The 21044-nt window shown below is 43.6% G+C and overlaps 1 protein-coding gene across 2 annotated transcripts in view; it reads left to right on the forward strand.

Moving 5' to 3' along the window:
• Window positions 1-2216: 2216 nt before the first annotated feature.
• The window catches only part of DSTYK (dual serine/threonine and tyrosine protein kinase), a 57706-nt gene continuing 38878 nt past the window's right edge, over window positions 2217-21044 (forward strand). The window contains exon 1 of one of the 2 annotated variants that reach the window (XM_072648060.1): window positions 2217-2606. In XM_072648060.1, coding sequence (XP_072504161.1) covers window positions 2300-2606 — 307 coding nt within the window. In that variant the 5' untranslated portion in view covers window positions 2217-2299. The remainder of the gene's footprint in view (window positions 2607-21044) is intronic. The other variant, XM_072648059.1, reaches the window with a different exon arrangement.

A 21044-nucleotide genomic window follows, 5' to 3' on the forward strand; every position in this document is an offset into this window, starting at 1 on the left:
GTTCTGCAACCTATCATCCTAGAGAGGTTAAGTGATTTAGACTGAATGACACAGCCTGTATTAGAGGTGGAACTTGAACCCAGGTCTTCAAGACTTTAAAGATGACTCTCTAAAGTGGCAAGAGCATTCTACTAAGATTGGAGGTCTGTGCCTAAATATCATCTCTTTCATTTTCTAGGTGTGTGAATTAGATAAATAATTCAATTTCTTTGGGTCTTATTTTGATCATCTCTGAAGTGAGGGAATTTGATGAGATCATCTGTGAGGTTCCTTCTGCTTCAAACTTGTGAATCAATGATTAAAACAATTATGAGAATAATACTCATGGATCAAATAGATCTGTTATCTCATCAACTCATGTAGTCCTGTGCATCCTGTGAGATTCTTGCTCCAGTTCACCATGGGACCCTTGCTTTCTCCTAGCATCTTGAGGGTACCAGAGAAATGAAGTGACTTGCCCATAGGCACATGCGTAAGTGTTAGAGTGAGATTTAAAGCCAGGTTTTCCTAACTCCGAGTCCAGAGCACTTTCTACCACCCTCGGAGGCATCTATTGACATCCTGTCTTGCTATTTAATTTTCATTCTTTTATGAATATTCCTCTGAGGGCATTATCTTGTATACACTATAGCTATGCTGTCTTGTAGCTATTAAGCAGAAGCAATAATGTTTATTTGGTTTTGTTTCTCTTAGGATTTACAAATTCACATTCTGTTTTAAATACACACACACCAACCAATACATTTGGCCTTCTGAACAGGAAAACACTGTGGCTGGATAGCTTTCTCTCTTTCTCTCTCTGTCTCTGTCTCTGTCTCTCCTTATCTCCAGAGAACTTGCCTTCCACTGACACAGACTTGAAAAATCAGGGTCACCTTTATGCTGTGATGAGGAATCAGGGGAGGACTTTAGAGGAATCTGCATTGAAAATAGGAAGAGCTTAATAAATGTTTTTGAGTAAATGAATGAGTAAAAGCCTTCTTTTAGATCTTCACAACAAGGAAGGAAGGAAGGAAAGAAACATTTATTAAGTGCCAGGAACTGTACTAAGTGCTTTACAAATAGTATATCATTTGGCCTTTCCAACAACCCTGTGAATAGGTACTTTTGTTATTCCCATTTTTCTGTTGAGAAAACTGAGGGAGGTAGCGGATTAAGTGGTTTGTCTAGGACCAAGTAAAATCTGAACTCAGGTTTTCTAGACTCCAGACCACTGTATCACCTAGCTCCCATTGCTGGGACTCATATCCTTAGTTACAAAGTTTTCTCTGTTTTAAATATCTTCAGATATGATTTCAGTGAGTGTATTCCATTTTTTTGCCTTGGGTCAGATTTCGAAGTTCTCTCTCCTTCTAAAAACAAACAAAAAAAGGAGGAAGGAATTTAATTGAATCAAGGTAATAACTAACATTTATAGAGTGTTTTAAGGCTTGCAAAGCACTTTACATATTTGGGCCTCACAAGAAATCCTGTGGGGAAACTGAGGCTGACAGAGGTTAAGTGCCTTGCTCAGAATCATATGGCTACTGAGTGTAAGAGGGAGGAACTGAAGTGGGGTCTTGTAACTCAGGACAGACACCCTGTGTCAGCTGTTTGAGGACGAGTCTTTGCATCCCTGTTATCTAGGATCCACTTGTGTATACAGTAGTTGCATAATAAATGGTGGTTGAATTGAATTGGGGCATTGAAGCTTTTGGACCAGAAAGAAAGAATAATATATTTATGAACTGGATTCTGTGTTAACAGCTGGTTCTCTGGGGAGAAATATGTATGCAGAACACACTATAAAGTTTAATTTCCACTATTAACATTTTCTGAAGTCTAGACAATGAACAAAACAATAAATCAAGCGGATTTCCTAGACTTAAATGCTCCCAGTGGAAATGTGGCAGTGGGCTCGAGCTGGCTCTCCAGCCCCTGCCCCCACAACCCCTCTGCAGGCTCTCGGAGATCCCTGCTTTTTCACCTCCCTGCTTCCAGAACCCGAAGCCCGACCTCGGCCTACAAGTCCCAGGGTGCCTCGCGGGGCGGCGTCCCTCCCAGCGCATCCGCCGTCTCCCTTGGGCAGGGTGAATAAAGGTTCCGTTGTGGGCGCACTGCGGGCTGGTTTGTTATCGTCTGCGGGTGACGGAAGCCCCGGGTGGGTGGGCGGCGTGCAGCCGGTGGGCGGGCGGGCTGGGGCGTAGCGAGGCTGGGGCTCCCCCTTCTCTCCACATTGGGGGGCGGGCAGAAGGGAGGCGGGAGGCCGGGCGGGCCGGCGGCTTGTGGCCGAGCCGCGAAGACGGAGCGGTCGGAGGAGATGGAGGGCGGCGGCGGCGGCGGGGGTGGGACGGCCCCGCACGGGAGCGGCCCGGCCTCGGGCCCCGGCCCCGGCGGCGGCGGCGGCGGCCTTGGGCTGGCTCGGGAGCTGGGCCGGGCCTTCGCCCACCACCGCCTCTACCTGAAGAGGCTGCAGCAGAACCTGAACGAGACCCAGAAGTTCTTTCGCGACATCCAGTGCTCCTACGAGTGCAGCTTCCCGCCCTTGTCCCCGGCCCCGGGCGGCGGCGGCCTCGAGCAGGGCCCGGCCCCCGATGGCGACGTCTCCGAGGCCGTCCTGCACGCGGGTGAGGACGGACGCGCCCCCGGGCCCCGGGGAGCGGCCGCGGTGGGAGGCACGGACGGAGGACTGGGACGCGGAGGGTCTGAGAGGGGGCGCCGCGGATGGCTGAGGGGCGGGGCCCTGCGGGGTGCCGGGGTCCGGGCGAGCGGGGCCCTGCGGGGTGCCGGGGTCCGGGCGAGCGGGGCCCTGCGGGGTGCCGGGGTCCGGGCGAGCGGGGCCTGCGGGGTGCCGGGGTCCGGGCGAGCGGGGCCCTGCGGGGTGCCGGGGTCGGGGCGAGCGGGGCCCTGCGGGGTGCCGGGGTCGGGGCGAGCGGGGCCCTGCGGGGTGCCGGGGTCCGGGCGAGCGGGGCCCTGCGGGATGCCGGGGTCCGGGCGAGCGGGGCCCTGCGGGATGCCGGGGTCCGGGCGAGCGGGGCCTGCGGGATGCCGGGGTCCGGGCGAGCGGGGCCCTGCGGGGTGCCGGGGTCGGGGCGAGCGGGGCCCTGCGGGGTGCCGGGGTCCGGGCGAGCGGGGCCCTGCGGGGTGCCGGGGTCCGGGCGAGCGGGGCCCTGCGGGATGCCGGGGTCCGGGCGAGCGGGGCCTGCGGGATGCCGGGGTCCGGGCGAGCGGGGCCCTGCGGGGTGCCGGGGTCGGGGCGAGCGGGGCCCTGCGGGGTGCCGGGGTCGGGGCGAGCGGGGCCCTGCGGGGTGCCGGGGTCGGGGCGAGCGGGGCCCTGCGGGGTGCCTGGGTCCGGGAGAGCGGCCCTGCGGGGTGCCGGGGTCGGGGCTGCGGGGAGCGCTGGGGGTGGACCTGCGGTGTCTGGGGCACTCGTACCCCCACCGCCTTAAGGGTTCGGATGGGTTCCTGCGTGCGGAGAGGGATGGTTGAGTTTGGAAAGAGAAGGGCTGGGGAGTTGATCCAGTTGTGAGTTGGGGGTGGGGTAGGGGGGGCTTTTAACGGACAGGAAGGAGGTGGCAGGCTGTGTGGGATGCCCCAAAGGGAAACAATGGTTCGGTGGAGAAGTCAGCCGAGGAGCATTTGTTAAGCGCCCTCCGTGTGCCCGGCACCGTGCGGTCAGCGCTGGAGAGGCCGGAGGGACAAAAGGTCCCGTCTCGGGGAGCTCCCGGTTTAATGAGGACAGCGTGCACAGGGATACCTTGGAAAGAATGGACTCTCGGTTAAGGGGGCGCCCTGGAAAGACTTGCTGGAGACAGTGGGACCTTGGGGCTGAAGGCAGCCCGGAGGTGGAGAGGAGGATGGGCAGCGGCCCCCAGGCTGTGGGCAGTGGGGTCAGGGAAGGAATGCCAGGTTTGGGCTTGGGGGAGGGCCGTGTGGGCCGGAGAGGCTCTGTGAAGTGGGCCGTCAGCACCCATCCACGACTTCTCATCCCCCGGGGTTCTTGGAGGTGCTCAGTGCTTGGGGCAGCTAGGTGGCAGCGAGATTGGGACAGTGGGCCAGAACTCAGGAGAACCCCAGTTCAGATGGTCTTAGGCTCTTACTAGCTGTGTGATCTGAAGTCCACATCACTTCACCTCCCCAGCCTCAGTTTCTCCATCTGTAAAATGGGAGTGGTCATAGCGGCTACCTCTCAGTGTTGTGAGGACCAGATGAAGTAAGTTGTAAAGGATCTGGCGTGCAGAAAGCGCTGTGTAAGGGTTAGCTGCTGTTTGCTTTTTCAGTATTTTGTATTGAATTAGTGCAGCACGTTGGCTGTACATATATGTGTGTATATGTGTGTGTGTGCGTGTGCGTGTATACACATGCGCTTTATTCTCGTTACATGACCTAGTCACCTGATGAATTTTAGCAAAGAAAGTCTGTTTAGTGCTAGTGAGTTACCAAAAATTGTGCCTGGGTTAGAAATGATGCTTTTTTTTATATTGAGGGAAGTATGACTCCACTTTTTTGTGTTTGTGGCCCTCTTTTGTGTGTTGTCTTCTCTCGTGAGAATGTAAGCTCTTTGAGGACATCAGCTGTCTTTCTTTTTGCTTAGACTTTGTGTGCTCACAGTTTAGCACAGTGCCTAGCATATAGTAAGTGATGAATAAAAGCTCCCTTCTCCCTCCGCTCCCCATTTCCTTCCTTCCCAACCTGACTCCTGAGCTGCTTTCTTAATCACTCTCAGTACCAGTTTCTTCTCTGGACAAAAATACAAAGACCCCAAGGCAATTAAATTTCAAGGGGATGATCTTCAACCTTTTTCTTTCTAGTTTCCTTCAGGACCTGAAATTGGGGGAACTGGCCTCCTTTGCTCCCAGGATTTGTTAAATACAAACTTTTAGTTAAAAAATAACTGAATGAGTTCTACGGATTGCATTTATGAGTGCCTAGGATGGTAACAGTCAAGTAACCTGTAAATTTAGGGACTGACGTCCACAGAAATGGCTAGCTAGATTGTTAGGTTCTGTTTCTCAGTAGTATACCAGCTTTGGTGGAACCAAGTTGTACACGTCATTAATTTGTTTAAGGGTCTAGAGTTAGGGGTGAAGGCTGAAGGTACCCAGATTGTCATATGGTAAAATTTTTGACCAGTCCTAAGTAATCCTTTTCTTTTTGACTTGCTGGTGTCTGTGACAACCTTAGCTTATACGCAATGAAGAATATTGTAGAGGAAGGGCTAGTTGTGGGGTTGTAGTTTTTACACCTTGTTCAAACCTTTGCTGATCTGAAAATGGATGTAGAGAGAACTGCTAGCCTCTTCTGCTTTGTTCCACGAAGAAGTAGGTGGTAGGAAGGCCCAGAGGAGAATGTTTTATTTTTAAAGTTCCCCAGAGAAAAAAATTCCACAGCCTTTTTTTTCCGCCCTTTTTAGGGTTCCTCTTCACTAAGAAAAGCTTCCTCATAGCTCATTTCATTCAGTTCAACATTTATTGTGGTCCTTCAAAGTGCCAAGTGCTGGGGCTACAAAAATAGAATGGTTCCTGCTCTCAAGCAGCTTATATTCTCATGGGAAAAACAACATGTCTGCAGATAAGTGATTACTGTAAATACAAAGTCCTGGGGATCATCACAACAACCGGGGGACTCAGGAAAGGCCTGGAGGCCACCTGTAAAGGAAGCTCCCTATAGCGCTAGGCAAAGATGATGGACAGAGATTTCAGCCCCTGGGACCGAGGCTGTACAGGTAGCAAGAGATGGAAGGTTTTCTTTGGGGAGAAAGCAAGCAGGCAAGTTTGGCTGGAATGATATGAAATCAGTCCGGAAAGCTAGGTTGGAACCAGGTGGGCAGGGCGTTCATTGGCCTCACAGAAAAATTTGTGTTTTATCTTAGAGGATATCAGGAGCCATTGAAACTTCTGAGCAGGGGAGTGATACAATGAGACCTGGGTGTCAGGAATCAGTTTGGCAGCTCTGGAGAATGGGTTGGAGAGGGAAGAGGCTGGATACAGGATGATCAGTTACTAAGGCTATACTCATATTTCAGATTAGAGGGGATGAGGGTCAGAACTAGCCTGGCAGCTTTGTCAGCAGAGAGAAGGGATAAAGGCTAGAAATATTGTGGAAGTAGAACCAACAAGACTGGGCCTGTGTGGGTTGAGAGAGAGGGAGGATTTGAGGAAGATTACAAGGTTGCAAATGTGAGTGATTAGGATTGTGATGTCCTAGGAAAAAATGTCAGTTGGGAAGAGGATTGGGTTTAGGCCACAGGAATGGGGAACCTGCGGCCTCGAGGCCACTTGTGGTATGGAGACCTGCAGGTTTCCCACCCCTTGTTTAGGGGAAAAGGTAATTAGTTCTGTTTTTGAGCCAGTTGATTTTGAGAAGTATGGAACTGAGGAGAAAGATAAGGGCTGGGTTGGTAACTTTGGGAGTCTTTTGCATAGAGATGATGGTTGAATTAATGGAAGCTGATGAGATCATCAAGGGAAAAGAGTATAGAGAGAAAAGAGAAGAGTTCAGACAGTTCATAGGGGACTGAACCTAAATGATGAGCTAGCAAAGGAGACTGAGAAAGAGTGATCATATATGTAGAAGGAGAGAGCTATAGAGGGTAGTGTCAAGAAACAATAAGAGTCAGGAGGAGAGGGTGGCTAATAGTGTTAAGTGCTGCAGAGAGTCAAGAAGCATGAAGATGAAGAAAGGCCTTTGAATTTAGTGATTAGGAGATCGTTGGTGATCTTGGAGATGATAGTTTTAGTAAATTGTGGATCAGAAGCCAGACAGTAAAGTGTTGAGAAGTGAATGTGGGGGTGAGGCAACAAGTATACATAGTTTTGTTCTAGGAGTTTGGCTATGAAAGGGAAGAGAGATAGTGTGATACTTGGTTCAGTAGGAACAAGGGAAGATTTTTTTAAAGGATGTCAGAGATCTAGGCATGTTGGTGGGAAGCAGAGTCAAAGTTCTCAAATGAAGGCAGACAGAAAGTTAAGGTGGGCAGAGTGCATGTTGTGCCTGAAGCCCATTTGCCCATTGTTTGGAAGGGTGATTTTAATTTTGGAAATTGTAGTTCAGAAAATAGAATCATCTCTGGGAGTAGAGGAGATGGTTGGTGGGAGAAAGTGATCTAGGTACCTAGGACCTTTGTTTTTTCCTCTTAAAAATACAGTTTAAGAGATAGATATGTCTTACTAGTTTCCTCTAGGGAACTGCATCATGGATTAGCATTTGAATATTAGGCCTCTTTAAGCTCTGGACCCTTCCATTTAAATACAAAAGCTTGTGGAGGTGGAGAAAAGGTGGGACCTGAGCTATTTAATTTTGTCCTCCCAATAGAGAATATTCATTTTAGTTTGTAGAGTTATTTGTGACTAAGAAAATTATGTCAGACAATCACCAGACATTTGTTAAATATTTATTTTATTCCAGGCACAGTGCTAGTGTTGTGGGTACAAATAAAATGAATAAAAGAATCCTGACTAGAATGAAATTAAAATTCCAAAGGTAGGGGAAAGGGAAGGAGAGGAAGAAGTACCATCCCCTTATCCCTACCGCATGAAATGTAACAGATCCAGATAGACATATAGAATGGTAGAGTCAGAAGAGTTTATTTAGTCCAACTCTCTCATTTTACAGCTGAAACTGAGGCCCAGTGTGGTAAAGTGACTTCTGCCATGGTCACATAGTAAGCTAAAGCTCAAGTCCGAGTCTTCTGACTTGTGAATTTTTAGGCTGTTTGCAACTCTAGGAATCTGTGTTAGATAAAGAATCCCTGTGGGAGGATTTATGAGATACCTAGATATTGTCACCTTTCCTATTGCAAGGTGAAGATCAGTTCAGCTCATAGTCTTAGTTTTTCTCTATGAGATTGTGTCCATGTAGAATGAGAAACTGAGATGTTCAGGGACTTACCATTCACTAACTATCCAGCAGACCTCTGAGAGATTTTAACTGTTCTCTCTGAGATGGAAGAATGCTTATAGGTATTATGTACTATGTATTAGAATTTCTGAGGATAAACTGGAACTTTGAAATGATTGAAATGTGGTAACAATAAGAATTTTATACCTTTATGCTATTTCACTTTAAATTAGTACCTAACACAGAACTTTACATGTTGCCTAGGCATGGAATGAATTCATGCTAGGGAAGGAACAGGAAGGGCACAAAAGGGATATTTCCTCCTTAATATGATCACATTGTGATATACTTCAGGGTCTGAATAGAAAGTTTAGGACATAGATATTATTTTAGGGATTAAAAAGTCTATTAGAACCTCAATGTGGTCTAATTCTCAGAAGTACCTTGGCTAAGTGGACAGAAGATTAGATTGGGAGTGGGTTGATGGCTAGGCCCTTTTTCTCGGTTTCTTTTTACCTCTCTGTAAAGAGGAGGTGAAAGCCTGGGATACAGTGGGTGACCTTGCCATCTTCAATGTCTGAACAAGCTCTAAGAGCTCCACAGCACCTGCTTCAGCTGCTTTCATGGCCAGTAGAACAAATTATTTGTCTGTTCTGTCGGGGAAGTCTTCACATGGTTGGGGTAGACGCTCCCTAGCTCACCAATGAGTTTGAAGCCTATCGGTTATCCTCAGCCTGGTTTAGCCCACTGGACTTTGATAACTCTGGAAAAGAGGGTGAAGGTGACCACTTTGTGCAACTCTGCTTCACTTAAATCTAATTCATGAAGCAGTTAAGACATCATCCTGTGACGGTACTGATCCTCTTGGAAACAAAGGACAAATAATATAAGAGTAGGGCAGTTATCCTCTACATCAACTGTATGTGTGTTTGTCCTTCATTGCTGAAGAAGACCATGCCATCAGAGAAATGACATGACTTGCACTTGACTTTGTTTTGAAGGAGGGAGGGCTGTGCAAGTCACCAGCCTCACTTCTCCTCCAAAGCCATCCGAATCCAGTGACCAGATAGGGTGAGGAGGAAAAGGAGGGGAATGAAGTGTAGGAGATGGTTGTCTAAAGAGATTGTTGTGGATTTGTAGAGACCTCAAAGACTAATTTTAAATTTAGAAACTGTCATTAGTAGATGAAAGCAAGGACTTGTAGTGTAGAATTAATAGTACAGAAGTCTGGCATAATCTTATAAGACTAATGAAGGAGTGATGAAGGTTAGAGTGAGCTGGAACCATTGGGGAATCATTGCTTAGACCAGTAATACGTTGTTTGTTTTTCCTGTTTGGGGATAAAAGGAGGGCTCAAAGAAAGAAATGACTGCTAATTAGGAAGGGTGGGAAGATGATAATTGTCAACAGAGAAAAGGCAGCACTAATCACCTTTATTTTATTTTTGTTGCCTTTCTTTGTTAAGGAGAATAAAATGGCTAATACAGAACTGAAATCCAGGATAACACGGAAGTAGTAAGGAGGCACCTAGTAACCTTTCTGTCCAGTCTACCACTCCACAGAGTAATTACTGTGAGTAATCTCTGAAAGACTGGAGAACAGCAGAGTTGCCACTGGCCTAGAGAAAGACAATATCCCAAGGATAGAAGACAGTGAGTTAATAATAAAAACAGCATTTATAGATCTCTTTAAGGTTTGAAAAGTGCTTTATAAATATTGTTCTACAGACTTTTAAGCCAGCGATTCTGACTTTGATTCCTGACAGATTTATGTGACATACCATGATAAAGATGGTAGGTAAACATCTAGGAATGGAAGGAATGATTAGAAAGAGCCAACATTGTTTTATCAAGAACTTGTCATTTCAGACTAACATCAATGCCTTTTTTTGTCAGGGCTGCTAGAGAGGTGGATTAGGGGAACGATGTAGGTATAGTTTATTGGGATTTGTAACAGCAAGATCACCCACATACACAGGAGGGCCTGCTGTACAGGTTCTTAGATCTGCTTTTCTAAAAGGAAAGCAACTTTTGAGGGGTCAGCAATCTACTTTAATCAAGCACATATATTATTCACTTAGTTCAGGGGGAAAAACCAGCACCCTGAACTTCAGAGAAAATACAAACAGAAAGACCAGCGACAGGGTTTCCAACTGTCTGACCATAGACAATACATATGTCTGGGTTTTGAAAGCTGGAGGGCTTCTTAAAACAGCTGCCCAGAGTCTCATCTGGCACAGGAACCTTCTTCCAACAAATAAGCCCCAAAGCCAAACCTCATCTCAGAGTATATATACTCTTTTCACCCTAGTGACGCTGTGCCTCATTAGAAATTAACAGAAGGTGTCTAAGGCCTATTAATGGTGGGGGAAGATCTTTAACTCTTCCTGCCGCTCACCATTAACTTTACATTAACCTTACAGGACCTCAGGAAAGCATTTGACAGAATTTTTCATGCTATTCTTATGGACCGTGTAGGCTTGGTGATAGCACAGTTCGGTAGACTCAGAACCTGTTAGATGAACCAAGAGAGTATTCGTTAATGGTTCAGTTGTCAGTTCTGAGGAGGTCTGTAGAAAATCAGGGATCTTAGTAGATCAGGTATGTGATCTGTCTTTGGCTTTGTGCTATTTAACATTTTTCTTGGGGCCTCAAACAAAGACATAGATGGTGAGCTTATCGGATTTGCAGATGGCACCAAATGGGGAGGCCCAGTTTGGCATGAAGATCCAGAAACATCTTGACAGGTGAGAATGCTGGTCTGAATTGAATGAGGTGAAATTTAATAGGGAGAAGTGTAAAGTCTTATACTTGGACACTTGGTTTAAAACAGTCCACCTCATGAGTAAAAGATGGGGAGGTGTGACCAAACAACATTTCACCTTAAGCTCAAAAGGTGAAACTGCAAGTATAGTATGAGTAAATAGTGTGATATGGCAGTTAAAAAAGTCATTGTCATCTTAGGCTACATCCAGAGAGGTGATGGTGCCATTGTACTCTGCCCTAGTTACGCAACATATGGAATATTTTCTTGCATTAAATTTTAGGAAGGACACTGATAAGTTTAGAAAGTATTCAGAGGAACATGGTTAGAGTATTGAAAATACTTAGGATCATGCCCGAGTCAGTCAGTCAACATTTATTAAGTACCTACTACATACCAGGCACTATGCTAAGCCCTGGAGATACAAAGAAAGGTAAAAGTCCCTGCCCTCTAGGTGCTGAGAGTCTAATGGAAGAGACATCATGCAAACCACTGTGTACAATTAAACAATATGCAGAATAAATTGGAAATAATCAATAGAGGGAAGGGACTAGAATTAAGGAGGACCAGGAAGGACTTTCTATAGAAGGTGGGATTTTAGCTGAGACTTGACAGAAGCTAGGGAAGCCAGAAGACAGAGATGAGGAGGGAGAGCATTGTGGCCATAGGAGAGAGTCAGGACTGGGAGATGAGTGTCTTGTTCCAGGAACAGCAAGGAAACTGGTGTCACTGGATCACAGAGTGTGTGGGTTGGTGTAATGGGATCCACTGGAGTTTGAGTCAGACTTGTGCTTTTATTTTAGTAAGATCACTTTGACAGCTGAGTAGTGGATGGACTGGAGTAGGGAGATACTTGAGGCAGGCTGACCAACCAGCAGGCTGTTGCAGTTCTTTTCTTGTGTGACATGATGAGAGAGGGCTGGTACCAGAGTGTGGCACTGTCTCAGGAGGTGGCAGTGTATGTGAAAGATGTTACAAAGAAAAGGTCAACAGGACTTGGCAAGAGATTGGATAAGGGGGTGAGAAAGTGAGGAGTTTAGGATGACACTTAGGTTGTAAGCCTGGTTGATTGAGAGCATGATGGTGCTCTCAGCAGTAATAGGGAAGTAAAGGAGAGAAGAGGGTTTTAAGGGAAAGATAATGAGCTCAGTTTTGGATATATTGAGATGTTCAATGTAGTCATTTGGAGATGTGAGACTGGAGGTTATCAGATCTGAGAATTATCAGCATAGAGATGATAATTGAATCCTGGGGAGCTAATGAAATCACCAAATGAAATAGTATAGAAGGGGAGAAGAAAAGACAGCCAAGGATACCTGGTGCCACCTTGATGAAGATCCAGTAAAAGAGATCAGAAGGCACAACCAAATGATTTAGAGGAGAACCAGTAGAGTGGGGTAACAAATCTAGACAGAAGAGGTTGTTTGACAGGGTCAAAGTCTGAAGAAAGGTCAAGAAGGGTGAAGATTGAAAAAAGGTCACTGGATTCAGCTATTCAGAGACCACTGGTAATTTTGGAGTGAGCAGTTTCAGTGGAATTTTGAGATCAAAGCCAGATTGTAGAGAGTTGAGAAGGAAGTGGAGGCACGTATTGTAGAAGGACTTTTAAAGGAATGTAACCAAGGGAGGAGAGATATGGGAGAACAGCGAACAGGCATGCATATGAAGTTTTTGAGGATGGAGGAGACATGGGCATGTTTGTAGGTAGTTGGTAAACAGCCAGTAGATAGGGAGAGATTAAAGATAAGTGAGAGAGTGCAGATGAAAGAGGGGGCAGTCTACTTGGAAAGACCATTTCAGGAAAAGAAAAAGTTTAGGGTAGGACTTAACAGTGGATGAAAGTTGAAACAAAGCAGATTTTGGCTCTGTGTAAGAAAAGTTTCCCAGCAGTTAGACCTAAATCCAAATAAAGTGACTTGTGGAAGTTGCGGGTTTCTTCTCCACACAGCCCTTCCAGGCAAAGGTTGGATGACAGTTTGTTGTGTGAATAACAGATCTTATTCAGGTACAGGTTAAGTTAGATGACCTTTGAGTTGGTTCCTTCCACTTCTAAGATTCAGTGATTCTCACTGAAGTATTAAGACAAGGGAATTGAGCTCTTCTTCAGAAAGAAGGGATAGGGTTAAAAAGTGACAGAGATAATAATATCTTTTGTTATTTTGAGGACCTGTAGGGATCTTGATATTGTAGTTTATCTCAATCATGATCTTAGGTTGAGGAAATTAGGATGGCTTAAATATATATACATATATATATATCATATATATATGTATACAGTCTCAGTGAGGCACTCCATGTGTGTTGTAAAACTCTAAACTATATTATTTATAGAAATCAACCTTTTACCTTTCTTCTAATGAAATAATTATGGTAAGTGTCATCAACACCGCCATTGTCATTATCATCGAATGTTTAAATGTACACTCCATAAAGAAGACTAGAAAACCTGGTTTCTGTTCTCTAGAGGCATTTGGCCTAAGTCAGATGTAATATACAGAAGACAGACATCAGAAAGAAATACGAAGCCAAAACATAATTACATAGTAGGCTTTTTTCTTAAACCATGAGATTTATTTATTATAACTCTCCCTTGAAGAGTTCATTGCAGTATCACTTCAATTCAAATTAAACTCTCTTTATTGCCACACAGAATAAAAACTGGAGTATAGAATTTGAAAGAAAGTAGAAAAGATGTACAGTGTATTTGGATGGAAACTTTTATTTGATTTCCTTGACATTTGCATTTGAAAATACTTTAAAGGAATACACAAAGGTCAAAAGGAAAGAGCATTGTAGGAGTCAGAATACTTAGGTTTGAGTAATTTTTTGCTGTTTGATACCCAGGCCTTCAATAGTTATTTGCTTCCATATAGCAGATCTTATCATAGAATCTTATCTAATTTACAAATAGCTGCCATTTTCTTTGGATAGATTGCAGGGGTTGTATCATGTAGCCAGGGTGGTGATGAATCTAGAATGGTGCTGTGGTCATGACTTTGCCATGAACATAAAACCAGCTGCTCTGCGCATCCTAAACTTATCATATGTCATATGTCATATGTTACATTGTAATTATTCTTATTTATTGCTATTATTGCCTTGGATTTGTGCAGCACCTTTTTTTTCTTTCAAAGTATGTTCCCCTTTTAAAGATGTTATTGATATTTTTATTTTTATGTCATCTTTATTTCTGGATATCTCATATCTTCTTCCCTCCCCATCAAGTAATCCCTTATAGCAAGGAATAAAAAAAGAAAGAGAAAAAAATAATAGTTAAGCATAACTAACTTGTACATAGATCAAGTTTACAAATACATTCTGTAAATTTAGGCGCTTGGTCTGGATTTGCTCTGAGTTCCTTTGTCTTAGAGCCATGATCTTATGAACTTTGGAGTAGTCAGTCAGTACTCATTGGCCCTTCCTTACCTTTGCATAGAAGGAAGGCAGGCAGGCACATTTTTCTATTATCTCCTTTGGGGGCCAAACTTGGGTGTTATGATTACGTAGCATTCAGTTATGTAGCACCTCTAAATGTTAAACTCTCCTCCCATACTGTGTGTATATCTTGGGGGCGGGGCGGAAAGAAATTTCTCTTGTTTATAAGTAAGCAGAGGTCTAGAAAGGTTCAGTGACTTTCCCAAGGCTGCTGTCAAGTGAGATAGTATTTGTAAAGCTCTTAGCAGGCTGCTTTGCATAACTTTAAATAGGTCTTATTTCTTTGTATTCTTTTTTTTTGTTGTTTTGCTGTTTACTATTTTTTATGGTGTCCATTTCAGTGATGGTGTCTACTATTTTTAAATTGTATGAATATACTGTGAATTAATTCATTCTTTCTTCATGTTGAGTGTAGAGGTTATTTCCAGTTTTCGCTTTGACAAAACAGCTGTGAATATTTTTGTATAGATATATAGGTCCTTTTGGATGATTTTTAGGTGATTAAACCGTTGCAGTGGAATCACTAGGGTATAATTAGTTATATAAAACTTGTTGTTTATTGCCATATTCTAAAAAATTTCTGCTAGTTTATGATCCTACTAACAATGAGGCCTGTTTTCCTGCATCCCTGCCAAGATTTTGTCCTTTGGGGGCTAATTTACTATTCTAGGAGGTAGTACAATGATGCTTTTGACCTGCAATAGTAAGTGTTTTGACTCATTTTTTTGAATGATGATGATGCGTTTACACTGGCCCATACATATACTGCCACTCCTGTGGCCCTAGTGACCAATACTCTAATGCAGTGGAATCTAACTTTTCCTTGTTCGAAAGGAACTGGGTTGGTCAAACCATCAGTATTAGCCTCATTAGTGCCAGAGTATTTTTCAATCAATCAAAAAACATTTATTCATCACTGACTACGTGCCAAGCACTGTGCTGTGTGCTGGGAATACAAAGAGTCAAAAGATTTTGTCCTTGTCCTCAAGGAGCTTACAATTTAACGGGGAGACAATATGCAAACAAATATATATGAGGCAAACTTCATTCAAGATGAATAGGATATAATTAAAAGAGGGAAAGCGCTGGAATTAAGGGGGGTTGGAAAGGTCTTCTTGTAGAAGTTGGAATTTTAGTTAAGACTTGAAGGAAGCCAGGGAAGTCAGTAGTTGGAGCAGAGGAGAGAGAGTGTTCCAGGCACAAAATACAGTCAGAGAGAATGCCCAGAGCCAGGGGTGGAGTGTCCTGTTTCTGGAACCACCAGGAGGCCAGTGTCACTGGATCAAAGAGTTCATGTTGGGGGAGTAAGGTGTAAGAAGATTGACAAGGTAGGAGGGGATTAGCATTTTGGATTTGATCCTGGAGGCAATAGGAAGTTACTGGAGTTTATTTATTGGGGGCGGGGATAACATAATTGGACCCACTTTTTAGGAAAACCACTTTAGTGGCTATCGAATGGATTGGAGTGAGGAGAGACTTGAGGCAGGCAGATCCACCAGCATGCTCTTGTCATAATCAAGATGTGAGGGAATGAGGACCTGTACTGGAGCCTCAGCAGTATCAGAGGAGAGAAAGAGGCATATCTGAGAGACGCTGCAAAGATGAAATAGACAGGCCTTGGCAATAGCTTGAATATAGGGGTGGAGGTAAGAGATAGTGTGGAATCCAGGATGATTTCTAGGTTGCAAGCCTGAGGGACTAGGGGAGGATGGTAATAGGGAAGGTGGGAGATGGGGGAAAGATAATAAGTTTTGTTTGGGACATGTTGAGTTTTAGCTGTGAACTGGACGTTCAGTTCAAGATGTCTAAGTGATACTTGGAGATGTGAGACTGGATATTAACAGAAAGATGAGGGTGAGAATGATAGATTTGAGAATCATTATCATAGGTAATTAAATCTATGTAAGCTGATGAGATCACCAGGTGAAGCAGTATAGCGGCAGAAGATAAGAGGGCCCAGGATAGAACTGAAGGATGCCTTTGTTAGAGGTGTGATCTGGAGGAGGATCCAGCAAAGGAGACAGAGAAGGATTAGTCATATAAGTAGGAGGAGAACCAGGAGAGAATGGTTTCCCAAAAAACTAGAAAGGAATGTTTCAAGGAGGAGAAAGTGGTTAGCAGTGTCAGAGGCTTCAGAGAGATCAAGGAGAATGAGGATGGAGAAAAGGCTAATGGATTTGGCAGCTAAAAGATTACTGGTAACTTTGGAGAGAGCAGTTTGGGTGGAAGGATAGGTTTGGAAGTCAGATTGTATAGGATTAAAAAGAGGGTGGGAGGAGAGAAAGTGGAGGCCCCTGTTGTATGCAACCATTATGTGTGTGTTCATCCTTTGTTGCCGAAGACCATGCCTGCAGAGAAATAATGACATGACTTGCACTTGACTTTGTTTTGAGTGAGGGAGGGCTGAGTAGGTCACCAGCCTCACTTCTCCTCCAGAGCCATCTGAATCCAGTGACCAGATATTCATCAGGATGACTGGAGATGACCCAGGATGAGGCAACTGGGGTTGTGACTTGCCCGAGGTCACACAACCAGTGAGTGTCAAGTGTCTGAGGTGAGATTTGAACTCAGGTCCTCCTGACTCCTGCACTGGTGTGCCATCCACTGCACCACCTAGCTGCCCACATACAACCATTAGGATGCTTGTTAGCAGGAGGGAAGACTCCATACTTGGGTTATCTTCTCTAGATGTAGCAGTGTTGTGATGAGAAAATCTCTAAGAAGCCAGGATCTTTGAGAAATCATCTAGCCTACCTGTTCCCTGAAGCATTAGCCTGTTCTGCAGGATCTGCAACAAGTGGTTTTCCATTCTTTGCCTAAGCACCTCCAGTTACAGAGGACTTGTTACTTCCTGAATTACTGTAGGTCTATAAATTTGTTTATTTATTAAATAGCATTTTTTTCCAATTCAAAGGAAAGATAGTTTTCAACATTCATTTTTATAAAATTTTGAATTCCAAATTTTTCTCACTCCCTTCTCCCCAAGACAGCAAGTAACTTGATATAGGTTATACATGTACAATCATATTAAACATTTCCACATTAGTCATGTTGTAAAAGAATCAGAACAAAAGGGATAAACCACACGAAAGAAAAAACAACCCCCCCCCAAAAGTGAAAATAGTATGCTTTGATCTGAAGTCAGACTCCATAGTTTTTCATCGTGAATCTTGTGAAATTGTCTTGCATCATTGTATTGCTGAGAAGAACAAAGTCTATCAGTTAGTCCACACAACGTAGTTGTTGCTGTGTATGATGTTCTTCTCCTGGTTTCTGCTGACTTCACTTAGCATCAATTCGTGTAAGTCATTCCAGATTTTTCTGAAATCCTTCTCATCATTTCTTAATGTGCAATAGTGTTACCTCACAATCATATACCACAACTTGTTTAGCCATTCCTCAAAATTGATGTAGGGCCATAAATTTAGAGATTAGTGGTCATCCAGTTGAAGTTCCTTATTTTACAAATGAGGAAATAGAGGCCCAGGGAGTTGAGGTGATCTGTCCACAGTCACATGGTAATGATGGCTCACTATGAGGAAGACCATAAGGAATGAAAAGACATGGATGACAACTGATTTGGAAGTGCTACCTGCCATGTTATTAACCTTACCCATTCCAAGACAGAGGAATCATAATGTTTTTGTTTGTATTGCTCAACTATAGTATCTGCACAGGAAGATTATTATTCAGAAATATTTTGTCAGGTTTCTACAAGCCTATATGTGACGCAGCTTATTCACAGAGATGCTAACATGAGGTTATAAAGTGAGTAACTTTTTTTTTTTTTTTTTTTTTTTTTACCAAATTAAGATTAAAGAAGGCTAGACCTTCTGATTGATCTTCACTGTCTCTTCGTTCTGTTGACCACTGTGGCAGGGGGTGTTCTATTTTTCCCAGGAATAGAAAGTCCATTAAAGAGATGCTTTATAGAGGGGAATTGGACATGGTGTGGCATATCTTTGATCCATTCCTTCCTTTTTCTGAGTTCTGTCTGGTTTTAGTCTAGACTGCAGTCATCCTGAGGTTATCTGCCATATCTTTCCAAATTTAGAGTTTGGTTCTAATACAAGAGGGGTTCTAGAAATCTACTCTGAGTGGAGGATGTAGAAGATCAGCTATATCTAATGCATGATAACCTTCAGCTAGTCCTATAAAGTCAAATTTACAGAAAAAAGCTCCCTAAGGGCCAGATGATGCTACAGAATTCTGAAGAAGAGTTGTTCAGGGTATGAAGACTCAGGAGTTACCATTGTGAGTTCTTATAATGAAGTTTTTTTTTTTTTTAGTGTTATTTATTTATTTTTAGATTTCGACATTCATTTCCACAAAATTTTGAGTTCCAGTTTTTCTCCCCATCTCTCCCCTCTCCTCACCCCATAACACCTTGCATTCTGATTACTCCTTCCCTCAATGTGCCCTCCCTTTTATCACACACCACCCTTCCCTTATCCCTTATTAAAAAGTGCTTTACAAATATTGTTCTACAAACTCTTAAGCCAGCGATTCTGACTTTGATTCCTGGCAAAATTATGTGACATACCATGATAAAGATGGTAGGTAAACATCTAGGAATGGAAGGAGTGACTAGAAAGAGCCAACACTGTTTTATCAAGAACTTGTCATTTCAGATAAGTCCCTTATTCCCTTGTAGGGCAAGATAGATTTCTATACCCCATTACCTGTATTTCTTATTTCCCATTTGCATGCAAAGGCAATTCTCAACATTTGTTCTTTGAACCTTAAGTTCCAACTTCTCTCTCTTCCTCCCTCCCCACCCATCCCCACTAAGAAGGCAAGCAATTCAATATACGCTATATATGTGTAGTTTTGCTAAAGACTTCCATATTAGTCATGTTGTGTAAGACTAACTATATTTCCCTCCCTACTACCCTGTCCCGCATTTATTCTATTCTCTCATTTGACCTTGTCCCTTCCCAGAAGTGTTTACTTCTAATTACTCCCTTCTCCCATTTGCCCTCCCTTCTATCATCCCCCTCACCCCACTTGTCCCCTTCTCCCCTACTTTCCTGTAGTGTAAGACAGATTTTCATACCAAATTGAGTGAGCATGTTATTCCCTCCTTAAGCCATATGTGAAGAGAGTAAGCACTTTTCCCCTCTCACTTCCTCCCTTTTCTCCTCCATTGAAAAAGATTTTTCTTATCTCTTTTGTGAGTGATAGTTTGCCCCATTCCATTTCTCCCTTTCTCTTCCTAGTATTTTCCTCCCTCACCCCTTAATTTTTATTTTATTTTTTTATAGATGTCATCTCTTATGATTCAACTCGACCTGTACTCTCTGTCAATATGTGTGTATGTATGTGTGTGTGTGTGTGTGTGTGTGTGTGTGCGTGCGTGCATACTCCCTCCACCTATGCAAATACTGAGAAAAGTCTCAAGAGTTACAAATATTATCTTTCCATGTAGGAATGTAAACAGTTCAGCTTTAGAAAGTCCTTTATGATTTCTCTTTCCTGTTTACTTTTTCATGCTTCTCTTGATTCTTGTGTTTGAAAGTCAAATTTTCTATTCAGTTCTGGGCTTTTCATCAAGAATGCTTGAAAGTTCTCTATATCATTGAATGACCATTTTTTTCCCCTGAAGTATTATACTCAGTTTTGCTGGGTAGGTGATTTTTGGGTTTAATCCCAGTTCCTTTGACTTCTGGAATATCCTCTTCCATGCCCTTCGATCCCTTAATGTAGAAGCTGCCAGATCCTATGTTATTCTGATTGTATTTCCACAATACTTGAATTGTTTCTTTCTAGCTGCTTGCAGTATTTTCTCCTTGACCTGGGAACTCTGAAATTTGACTACTTGGAGTTTCTCTTTTTGGGTCTCTTTTAGTAGGTGATCAGTGGATTCTTTCAGGGTAGTTTTCCTTGATAATTTCATGAAAGATGATGTCTAGGCTCTTTTTCTGATCATGGCTTTTAGGCAGTCTCATAATTTTTAAATTGTCTCTCCTGGATCTATTTTCCAGGTCAGTTGTTTTTCCAATGAGATATTTCACATTATCTTCTATTTTTTCATTCTTTTGGTTTTGTTTTGTAATTTCTTGATTTCTCATAAAGTCACCTGTTCTACTCTCATTTTTAAAGAACTGTTTTCTTCAGTAAGCTTTTGAACCTCCTTTTCCCTTTGATTAATTCTGCTTTTTAAAGTCTTCTCCTCATTGGCTTTTTGAACCTCTTTTTCCAATTGAGTTAGCCTATTTTTCAAGGTGTTATTTTCTTCAGCATTTTTTTGGGTCTCCTTTAGCAAGCTGTTGACTTACTTTTCAAGCTCTTCCATGGCCTGAGATTGCATATTTATTTTGGAGATACTGGATGCAGAAGCCTGACTTCCTCTGACAGTATGCATTGTTCTTCCTCATCTGAAAGGATGAAAGGAAATACCTGTTCATCAAGAAAGTAACCTTCTGTGGTCTTATTTTTTTTTCTCTTTATTGGGCATTTTCCCAGCCATTTACTTGACTTCTCAATCCTTTGTTAGGAGGAGGGTTCTAGTGCTCTTCCTCACCCCAGGAACATGCTTAGGGTTGAGAATCAGATCAGCTGCTCAATTCCTCCAGGGACTTTAGGCAGAGTGCTTCACAAATGGGTACCTCCGCATTACTGCCACTGATGAATGGGGCTGGTGCTAGGGGAGGACCTTGCTCCCCTCTTCCCTAGTTGGGAAAGCCCTCTCACTGACCTTTGAAGCTTTCTTTGGCGCTTGTTGCTTGAGGGGTCTGAGACCCTCTGCTACTGCTGGAAATTCTGCCCCGGAGGCCTGTTCCAGTGCTGTTCTTTCTGGTGCCAGCAAGGGCTGGGCTCTGCTTGGTGTCTTGTGAGATAGACCTTTCCTGTTGGCCTTCCAGGTTACCTTTGGCTGGAAATCTCTTTCACTCTGTCATTCTGTGGCTTCTGCTGCTCTAGAATTTGTTGAGAGTCATTTTTTACAGGTATTTTATGGGCTGTGGGGGAAGAGCTAGAGTATGTGTGTCTTTTTACTCTGCCATTTTGGCTCCACCCCCCTTATAATG

This window comes from Notamacropus eugenii, chromosome 2 (genome assembly GCF_028372415.1).
Source record: "Notamacropus eugenii isolate mMacEug1 chromosome 2, mMacEug1.pri_v2, whole genome shotgun sequence".
Taxonomy (NCBI): domain Eukaryota; kingdom Metazoa; phylum Chordata; class Mammalia; order Diprotodontia; family Macropodidae; genus Notamacropus; species Notamacropus eugenii.